We start from the raw sequence: 11,063 nt of genomic DNA on the forward strand, positions 1-11,063 counted from the left end.
ATCGTAAGCCATGTAGATGCTGATTGGGGTGGAGATATTGATAGTAGACGGTCCACTAGCGGGTTTGTTTTCACATTGTTTGGTGCTGCATTGAGTTGGATGAGTAGGAGACAAAGCGTGGTAGCGCTTTCTTCTACGGAGGCTGAGTATATGGCTCTTACTCATGCCGGAAAAGAAGCTGTATGGTTATGGCGGTTGTGCTCGGAGCTCGGTTTTGAGCAAGGTGCTGTAGATGTGAGATGTGATAATCAAGGGGCTATTTATTTAGCCAAGAATCCGGCATTTCACTCACGCACAAAGCACATTGATATTCAATATCATTTTATCGTAGAAAAAGTGGAGAATAATGAGGTTCGACTTGTAAAGGTCGAACGGTAGAAAATAGTTCAGACTTCCTTACTAAAGCCGTTACAGGTGCGAAGTTTGAATGGTGCTCTGTTGTGATTGGATTGAAGAAGAATGATATTGGAAGGGCTCTCATTTGCGCGAAGTATCCACTAAGTGGGAGAATGTTGGAGTTAGCGAATACTTCGGGGACCCTTGTTTCTCACACCGGGTATGCCCACGTGAGCTTAGGGAAACCGAAGTGTTACCCAACGACATATGACCCCTACGCGGGGGATGCGGGGGTTCGGGGGCAGCGCCCCCGACACGGGTGTCTCCCTGCCCGGTCAGCGCTCCCGACACGGGTGTCTCGCTGCGCGGTCAGCGGGCGGGGGTTCGGGGGCAGCGCCTCCCGACGGGGGTTCCGCTGCCCGGTCGGCGGACGGCTGCCCCACTCGCCGGTGAGCGGATGGGGGTTCGGGGGCAGCGCCCCCGAAACCTCTACGGGTTTGGACTTTTATTTAAGCTGGCCCGTATGGTTGGGATTAAGAGATTTAGGTTTTTTAGCCTGTTTTTGGGCATATATATTTTGCTCGGTTTTATTATTGTAATTTGCGAATTGGCTGTAAACCGAAAAATATAGTGAAAATCTCTTTGCAGGACGTAGCCCTAATTTTGGGGTGAACCTGGGTAATCTCGTGCGTCTTTCAATTTTTCTCGATTCTCTGTGTGATCATCTGATTCGGTTCCGATAAATCCCTTCACTTGAAGCACCGGTTTCCTAGGCGAGTGCTTGATATTGGGACTTCGTTTTATTCGCGAAATTACATCAAGAATTCAAGTGTCGAAGCCGATTAAATCTTGAGGTTAGATTTGTTTTAATTCCTTTGCGAGATTGAGAGATTATTTCATTAGGAATTGGGGGCTAAACACTATGTGCATTCTTGGATGTAATTGGGGCTTGAAAAACACCGAGAGTGTTTGAGTTACTCGAATTAAATCTGTAATCTCCGTGTATCGCTCGTTCTATAGTGGAATTCGTTGCTGCTCTCTCCGTGGACGTATGTATCTAAGACCGAATCACGTACATTTAGTGTCCGATTTATTTTCTTGTTCTGTCTATTTATTGTTCGATCGCTTGTTCCGCGCAACATTAGACACGTGACATTGAATGCTGCTTATTATTCCCGCATTACTGTATTATCCCACTTTCTCTTCCTTGCTTCTTTCCTGGGGAACTCATCCTTCTGAAGCTATCCTAGCTGCCAAATTCACCCTTCATTTCGCATGAATTTGACTCGCGTTTCATTGCCATCTGTCCTACCCATCATTTCTCTCTCTCTCTCTCTCTCTCTCTCTCTCTCTCTCTCTCACTTCTTCATCAACGTCAAGAGAAGATACAGAAAGACGAGACCGTTGGCCCTTCCCTCCTCTATTAATACTCTACTCCCTCCTCTTCCCCCTCATTGGCTTTGCTTTCGAGAGAGAGAGAGAGAGAGAGAGGCTGCAGATAGAGAGGAAGAGGGAGAGGCCGAAGCATTCCGTGGCTGGACGGAGCTGGTGAGTGGCTTTTGTTTTGGTTGTGATTTCTGGTTTTTTTTTTTTTCCTCGTCATGGTGAAGTAAGTTCAGCCGTAGATTTTTGTCTGTTCACGTATTGTTGGCGCGAAGAAGTTCTTCGTTTTTGTCATGTATCTCGTCGATGCCATACTCTTTGGTATCATTTGCCGTGTGTTAAATTACTTAAATATCAAATCACGACCCCATATACCCGTTTAAAAATCAATTTTAGCATAAATTATGACACAATGGTATCTGAGTAGGATGTTATTTCCCTTCCTATAATGTATTTTCAAAATGAATATCCCTTTGTTATGTGGGAAACTTATTACTGAATAATCTCAAGTTTGCTAAGGAAAATGAGTTAGTGAAACGAATCACTTATGCTTAATTTCGAAAAGTTGAATAATCTTTTAAAAATCAGAATTCATTCTCAAAATATGGCTAGATCCCGGTGCTTGGACATGGCTAGGGGTACCCTCACACCTGTGCCTAGTCCTTGGCGGTCAGGCCAGGCTCGGGTTTATAAAGGCTAGGCCTAGGACATCGTCTTCGTGTCCAAGTTCCAGCAGTCATGTCTAGGTACCCGGCTCCCGTGCATGAGTTGTTGGTACTCGAGCTCGGGTCCACCAAGGCCAAGCCTAGCTCCTCGACTCGTGTACTCGGTCTCCTAGTGGTTGGGTTCGAGAAACCCTTGCTCTTGTGCCTATGACCTAGTCCCAGGTGCCCGAGCCGGGTTCCGGGCACCCGAGCTTGAGATTCCGGGGGTCCACCCAATAAGAAACTTCTGTCTTTTCACTTCCTCTTTCTCATTTTGGTGCTTTGCAATTTGATCTTCATTCACTGCGAAATATCTAAAACCTTTAGAAATATATAAATGGGCATAATTTTTCTTTTTCTAGTTTGTTAAAACTTTGAAAACGAGGCTAAAGTACATTAGAAGTGTCAAAACTTGTATACGACGCTCACTTTAATATCAAAATTTTTAAAACGATCACTTAAGTGCCAATTTTTTTAAAAAACGATCACTTAAGTGCCAAATTCTTTTAAAATGATCATTTCAGTGCCAATTTCAATTTGAGCTGACGTGGCTTGCCGGAAATCCGACACGTGCTATTTTTTATTAATATTCGAGCTGACGTGGCTCGGTGGAGTTGACACTGAAGTAATTATTTTTTTAAAAAAAATTGACACTTAAATGATCGTTTTTTAAAAAAATTGACACTTAAGTGATCGTTTTTCAAAAAATTTGCCACTTAAGTGATTGTTTTGAAAGTTTTGATACTAAAGTCAGCGCCGTACACAAATTTTAACACTTTGTAGTGTACTTAAGCCTTGAAACGACATCTGAAACTTTGGCGTGAAAGTGGACAAGTAACTTTCAATCCAAAAGAAAGAGGAAAAAGAAACCAGCCTAGCTCTGATTTCCTTGTTCTGAATCGGATGATGACCACCATAGATCATCTATGATAGATGTAATGAAATGATACAGTTGCTCAAGTGATTTTCTTTCCTCAGAAAATATCAATTGGCTCCTGAAATTTGTTCATCATTATCACTTTGAACTCCCAGATATGGATGTGAACCCACCTATAGACGAGGAGATGTCGCAGCAGAGAAGGCGGAAACTGGAAGCGTTGATCAGGGCCGACCCAATCGAGCAAGAGCAGGATCCTGCACAGTCCGACACCGACTCTGCACAATCCTACCCCGACTTCAACACGAGCGAGCAGGATCCTGCACAATCCGACAAGTTTATGGATCCTCCGCTATACTTCGCAGCAAAGGATGGAGACGTCGACAGGTTCATCAAAGCCCTGGAGGATTATTGCACCATGGAAGGAGTGTCGTTGCCAATCGTTCTCGGTCTAACCAGCCCCTCCGGGAATACACTGCTTCACGCTGCGGCAGGTATATTGAAAAGGGAGTGACCCTCACATTTATTCTTTGTTTTGCGCATTTTAAAATCCTCCAACTTTCGCGCTCAAACTAACCCGACGTCAATGGAAAACAGAGAGTGATGATATTGTCAGAGAAATCATCGATTTTGTCCCTGAGAATTTGATCTCCGCATCGAACTCCAGGGCAGAGACACCTCTGATCATCGCGGCTAGAGCGGGGAAAACCAATGCTGTGGAGCTTCTCCTTCCCCGGGGGAATCCCAAATACTCTCACCGGAACAAGAACTCCGCTCTGCACGAGGCCGTGAGGAATCAGCATTACGAGGTGATCCGTCTGCTGGTGAGTAAAAAACCCAAGATGCTGTACCGGAGGAATGGTGAAAGCAAGACTCCATGGTGCCTAGCAGTCGAAACAGGGGATGTGGAGGTTCTCAAGTGCTTGTTGGCAGCGCCAGATGAGGGCGAACACGAGAGGAGACTAGAGAAGAATAATTTCGGCATGTCGCCCGTTCATCTCGCCATTATGTACCAGAAAAAGGGTAAATACTGCTTTCACGCTCTCGCTGGTTCTTTAATCTTTCTTGGTCACTCTCTTGTTTTCTTCATTTTGGTTTTCCACTGGTGGTGTATAAATCAAGTTTCCCAAGCAAAGTCTAGTTTACTGTCCTGTGGGGCAAGACTGTGAGCCAAATGATGAAATTCTCGCGGGTGGATTTAGATATGCTAACAGAGATGTGGGAAAAGAAGCCGTGGCTATTCAAATTGAGAGATGCGGATCACCGCCTTCCACTCCATTATGCCGCGTACACGAATTATCTCGACGGAGTGAAATTCATGATCGAGAAGTTCCCAGAGAGCGTCCTGAAGCAAAGGTGTCGAAATGGCTATCTTCCTATCCATGTCGCTTGCTTAATGGATCACGTCAGGATCGTCAAGGAGCTGGTGCGGCAATGGCCAGACCCCGCAGAGTTCATATCACGGAAATGCGAGAACATTCTTCACGTGTCCGCGGGGCACGGATCCATTTCAACTGTCAAATACATACTGAAAGATCCCAAGTTCGATCACCTCGTAAATGCGAGAGATTCCGACATGAATACGCCTCTGCATCTGGCTGCGTTGCACTGGCAACCTTCGGTCTTGCTTCTTCTTGCACGAGACAGAAGAGTTGATCTTAAGCTGGTAAATAAGGATAACATGACGGCTCTCGATGCAGTCGAGCAGGACATGAAAGGAATGGATGCTCCACTTAGGAAGGTACGACCTTTTACACTTTTGTCTCAACCAGATCTGTAACATAGTTGCGAAAATCATAATGTTTTTGGTGTCTTTTTGAGTGTTTTGACTCACTTCATGCAGAAGTTAACACGGATAATCTTGGCATCTGCTGGGACACCGAGAAGTGGAGAATTAGCTATCTGCAATCCAACCGGGCAGAGCAAAGGGAAAGAACTGGGACCACGGGAATTGGATAGACTCAAGGGGGAGGTGAACACTCGCATGGTCGTGGCAGCGCTTGTGGCTGCTATGACTTTCGCTTCTGGTTTTTCCGTCCCCGGAGGATACAATGGTTCTGACCCGGGAGCTGGAATCGCCATGTTGCTCCACAAAGCCATGTACAATGTCTTTGTGATTTCCAACTCCATCGCCATGTACAGCTCCATAATCGCACTCGTGATCCTCCTCTGGACACAGATTAACGATCCTTACGCGGTGCGGAATGCCCTTTTGAAAGCAAGGCTCCCGTTGCTGGTAACTCTTGCCGCGATGCCCCTGGCATTCATGGCGGGTGTCTACGTGACTGTAACCAAGCTTGCTTGGCTCGCGATTGTTGTCTTGGTCATGGGATCCGTCTCGCTCTTCATCATCTTGAGTTTCTATCTTTTGGTGTACATCCCCCTTGGGTACACCCATCCTCTTGTTCGTCGCTTCACCGACTTGATTATTGTGGTGGGTATTTCGATGTCCGGCAGCGTGACGGCAGGGAATGGGACTGCGGAGCATGCAGCTAGTCCTTCTGGTGGCATTGATGATGACAACCTCTCCGACGGTTGAACAGATGATTTTGAGCCTCACAGGTTCCAGAAAGGTGGCGTTTGATCCCTCTTGCGTATGTTATCTTCTCGCTAATGACATACCAATGTCTTAGTTACATTAGCTGCTGCTGTTTCGGTTTGGCTGGCCAACCTGTCTGTCGCAAAAAGCTAGTGATATTTGCAATTTTATTCATCTAAAATACTTTGTGATCGCTTGTTCGAGGACATCGATAATAACAGATTTGTGCAATAAATTGAGGATCAATAATAAGTTTGCTTATGTTGCTGTTTTAGGTCACTTTGTTTGGATTTTTAGTTTTAATTTGCTTTGTGGATTGGAAAATTAAAGGCATGTTTGGTAACACTCTTGATTCTTTCATTCATGTTCTTTTGTACCAGAAAAATAAATAAAGAACAAAAATCTGTATGGTAACGTGAGACTGTTTCTGTTCCCTGGCACAAAAATTATCCTCAGGAACAGACTTGAAATGGAAATAAGAAACAAAAAAAAAAAAAAGAAGCTTCCTTGTTCCCTAGAACGAAAAGAGAAAAGGCGTAATTTTAGAAAAATAAGTTCGGTATAACTTAATATTCGTCTTTACAGTCATGAGTCCACCGCCCCCGCCCTTGCCGTTGGCTACCGGTCACCCCCACCGCCGTCGCTAAAGCTGGATGGTCCCTGCCGTCTTCACCGACATTTTTATAATTGAATGGAAAAAATTGGAAATAGAAATGTTTAGATTCGTACAAAATGCGTTTCTATTCTTTTTCTATTTCGGAGATATAAATTTTGTGTAATTACGAAACGCATTAAACTATTCCTGAGAGCATAATCATTTCAGTCTAGAAACTGTTCTCGGGAACATAAATGTTGCCAAACAAGTAAGAAAGAGGTCAAATGAGTTATTATGAGAAGATGCACATGCCTACAAGGGATAAGGTAAGGATGGCAATTTAATAAATTATCAAGTACATTAAGGTGCTTGTTATTTTACGATCTGAAAATTTAGACTATGCTTTGGAAAGATACTTCCATATTTCTTTAAAAAAATTCATTGGCAAATGTATGTTCGGTTTATGTTGGTAAAAAAGGACCTAAGCTTTATTAGAAGAGTGTATAACTGTATATACATCACTTCATTCACACTTAATATAATACAATGGACAAGGTGGATTGAAAGTGTGTAATGAAGAGAAAAAAACCTACTTTTCTACTTGAAAAAAGAACAAACAGCAGAGCCAGAGACAGGTTAGCTTTTAATTGATATTCAGATTTACCTTTTTTTTTTTTTTTTTTTTTTTTGCCATCATCTTTTCAAGTTGTTGATTTTCATCTTCATTTTGAATTTCCAGGCTTTTTGCCACAGAACTAGTAATTTGCGAATATAATGGTAATGTTTAAAATATGAGTTCATTTTGGATGGATTTGGTTTGGACCTTGGTCGAGTTGGTTATTGGTCACATAAATTATGGCATGATAGTTGGTATATATGGCTTGAGTGGGTCAGTAAGGTCCGCACCCGTTTGTAACTCACTCAAATCTGACCCAATCCACCGGTTTGTCACCTCTATGGGAAGCTAGTCCAATCTTGCATGAGGTTTATCTTTTCCTTTAAGTTTGCTAATAATAGCGGTTATTTTTCTATTTTCAAGGGAGTTAAATCACTCCATCTCTCTTTAAATTCTGTTTTAAGATAAAATCAAGTGTCTTGGATTAAAAAAAAAATACTTAGAAATGAAACTGGTTTTTCTAATATCAAAATAAATCGTTAGAAGTTCCAAAAAAAATATCTTTTATAATTGTTACATATGTTTTGGGATAAGTGCATTGAAAGTCCTAAAACTTGTCTCATATGAGTAATTCAGTCCTAAATCTATCAAAAAGTGCAGTCAAGTCCTCAAAATTATCACAAAAGCATATCGAATTGGTCCAACTAAGTCGTTTTGTTAGTTACATTTTTTGAAAATTTTATGACTTGATTGCACTTTCTTTGCAAATTTTAGGATTCGATTGCACTTTCTTTATAATTTTTAGGACTCGATTGCACCTTCTTGACAAGTTTAGAACTTGATTGCTCTTTTATAAAGTTTTAAGATTCGATTGTACTTTTGTGATAAGTTTTATGACTTGATTGTTCTATTTAAAAGTTTTAAGATTCTCTACATTTTCGTGATTTTAATCGAGAAACCGAGATACACCGTCCGTGAAGGCAAAAGAAAACTCTAACCCGTAATGTTATGCATAAAGGCACAGGCGGCTCGACAATCGTTCGAACTTTCTTAACGACAGCGACGGCCTTTGAAGCGCTCGCGTGAAATCCCATTTTTTCGTGCTTTTTTGTCTTTGCTTTTCCTGGAAAAGACTAGGAGTGGGAGCACAAGCGTATGTTGTGCCTCTATTGACCTTTTTAACATTGACGTAACCTCGCCATCCTCTTCATGGTCCATCAACTTCCAGGACCCGTCTTCCTGCTGAACCATGCCCTTGTTCTTCTCGCACCGCCATGAGACCGGCACGAGGTACTCATCCTTCAAAGCATCGATTCTCTTGTGCACGAGGGAGATGTCGTGGTCGATCTCTAGCTTGAACCTGCCTTTCAACCCCTCCGTCCCTGCGACCCCGTGCAAGTAGCACTCCAAGTTGTGCCAACTTGTCGCGTTCCCGGGGCTCTTCAAGTACTGGGATTCTCGAGTGTCAATGCCCAGGTCCACCCCGACTTCCGAATAGCCCACGATTGGATAGCTGGGGACGAAATCGAAGGCGTTGCGGACGCGTAAGGTTCGGAGGTCCCGGTACTTGGAGAACGCCTTTTGGAAGTTGGAGTCGCCGACTTTGGGGCTGGCAAAGACTATGGCCGTGACAGGACAAGGCCTGCTTCTTTGATCTTTAGGCCGGTTCAGTCCATTGGCGACGATGTCGATCGCATTCAGCGTCGCGATTGCCGCACCCAAGCTGTGGCCGGTCACAGTGATGCTGATCTCCTCATTCTTGAACAATTCCACTAGTCTTTTCACTTCCTGCAGAACCTGTCACGGAACAAATCAGACAAGAAACCCAAATGAAAAGATGAAATCACAATCATTCCCGATCATACTAATGATTCTGCTCTATCACGTACTCGTTCGATTCGATCCGATCTGACTACCTAGCCATTGCAATTCAAAACCCACCTGATCTCTGGCACTAGTCTTATTGAACGGCGAGCGCGAGTCGTCGGACGTGTATATCGAGTACCAACGCTGATGCACCCTAGGATCGCCCGCCTCCCCCAGGATCTTCGAGGCCGAGACCAAATCAAACTCGAAATCGTCCACCCACTCCAACGTCTGGAGCGTCCCTCGCCAGGCAATCACAATGTCCCTCCTCCCGAGCACGGCCTTCCCCTCGTCCGTCGCCACCGCCACGTACCCAATCCAGTTCGATTCCTTGCTCCACGCCTCCCTCGACAGCGATCTCACTAGGAACGCGTCCGGGACTTGGATTTGCGACGTCGCGTACAAGAACTTGGTCACGCTGTACTTGAATGGATTCCCCAGCTCCAGGCCCACCTTGGAGAAGAAGTCCCGCCTCGCATACCGGCAGCTCCCCGCGAACTTCGACTCCTTCTCCGCCGTGAAGGTGTCGTAAGTGGCCTGCGCCATCTCTCCATAGTGCACGACATACCGACGGAGATCGATGTCGAGAGGGTCCAACAGGTCCTCCCAACTGTTCTCGCCGCTCAGGATCTTCCACTTCTTGGATATGCCATCCGCCGTTTTCTTCCTCGCGAACTTCCTTGACACGGCGTTCATGATTTTCTTCATCGTGATCCTCCGTCGGACGAGGGTTTCTGCCGGCATGGTCTCGAGCGCTCGACTACTTTAACCGCATCCGCAAGAATATGTAGAAAAAGAAGGGGTTAACTAAAGTTTGTTCGGGGTTTGGGAATGTATTGCATGTCATTCCTATATAGTATTCTCTGGGGCCTCACGCCTCATCTCAAATGCATTCTAAAGTGTTAAATCGATGCTTACTCGAAAAAGAAAAAGTAATACCACGAAAAATCACAGATTGGTACATCGATGATAAAGTTACCCTAAATTAATTTTTTGATCACAAAAAAATTCAAAACTGATACATTTGTGAGAAATTAATCCCAAACCGATACATCTATAACAAAATTACCCCCGTTAGTTTTCCTTAAATTTTACTGTCAAATTGCTGAATTTGATGTACCAATTTGGGGTTTTTAGCTTCTATTTGTATTGTACAAGTTTGGGATTATTCGTGGCATTAACCCAATTTCAATTACATTAATGGAGGATAAATTTATCACAATTGTACCAATTTCAATTTTTTGGTTGTCAAAAAGTTATTTTTGGATAAATTTGCACAAGTGTGCTAATTTGGATTTTTCGTGATCAAAAAATTAATTCGGGGTAACTTTGTCATCTATGTATCAATTTGAGTTTTTTTGTGGTCAAAAAATTAATTTGAGGTAAACTTGTTACGGGCGTAGCGGATTAGGGTTTTCCGCGGTATTAACCCTTAAAAAAAAAAAGCTAGTCCATGAATTAAACATATACTTAGATGAATCGTTACTCTATGTTTGTTTATTTTATTTTAATTCTAATTCCTTGCTTGCACATATGGATTAATGATGCCAAAGGACCTTGCTTCCTCAATCCGATATTGTTTCGTCACAGAAAGGGAATAGGTCATCACTATGCGCCATGCTTTTCATGACGCACGAAGCTCAAAGCAGAGCAGAAAATGAACTTCGTTTAAATTCTTGCACGGCTCATTTCGTATGTAGTAATAGTGACTATTAAGTTCTGCAAGCAACGTCTACGTATGCCTTCCGAGTTCATAATGGCTTGAATATCCTCCAGATTTTGTCAATTGAATCCATCAGGCCAATTTTAGTTGGAAATTGACAACATGGACCCCAGCTGTCCTTCGTGGTACTACCGGCACCAACATGGATTTTTTTTTCTCTCTTTTTTCTTTTTATTTTTAAGGACCAGTAGAGCTGTCGGCCACTAATGATTGTTGCGACCCACACCCAGATCCGAGCAAGGGCCGCGAGCCCTCACTAGCTATCACTTTCATGGCTGTCAAGCCATTAAGCCTTGCAGCCATGTTGGAGCTCGAAGCTCTTCGGATTTGGTGGCTTCATGCTTCGCCACGGAGAAAGTGGCTCGAAAAAGTCATAAACCTATTGAACTTTTACAAATTTAGTTTTAAACCTTTTAATTTTGCC

At 43.5% G+C, this 11,063-nt stretch overlaps 1 protein-coding gene across 1 annotated transcript; it reads right to left on the reverse strand.

Moving 5' to 3' along the window:
• Positions 1-8,037: 8,037 nt before the first annotated feature.
• On the reverse strand, positions 8,038-9,707 carry LOC125314219 (phospholipase A1-IIgamma-like). Its single transcript, XM_048275930.1, has 2 exons — positions 8,992-9,707; positions 8,038-8,847 (listed from the first exon to the last, which is right to left on the reverse strand). The coding sequence occupies exons 1-2, from the start codon at positions 9,658-9,660 to the stop codon at positions 8,101-8,103; spliced, it is 1,416 nt and encodes a 471-aa protein (XP_048131887.1). The 5' UTR covers positions 9,661-9,707; the 3' UTR covers positions 8,038-8,100.
• Positions 9,708-11,063: the final 1,356 nt, after the last annotated feature.

This window comes from Rhodamnia argentea, chromosome 3, assembly GCF_020921035.1.
Source record: "Rhodamnia argentea isolate NSW1041297 chromosome 3, ASM2092103v1, whole genome shotgun sequence".
NCBI lineage: Eukaryota > Viridiplantae > Streptophyta > Magnoliopsida > Myrtales > Myrtaceae > Rhodamnia > Rhodamnia argentea.

What these genes read in the sequence shown, in the direction of transcription:
- LOC125314219 (XM_048275930.1), bottom strand. Translation starts at nt 9,660, where the DNA reads ATGCCGGCAGAAACCCTCGTCCGACGGAGGATCACGATGAAGAAAATC. An exon ending in AGACTAGTGCCAGAGATCAG is followed by an intron (nt 8,848 to 8,991) that starts GTGGGTTTTGAA and finishes GTTCCGTGACAG; the next exon opens with GTTCTGCAGGAAGTGAAAAG.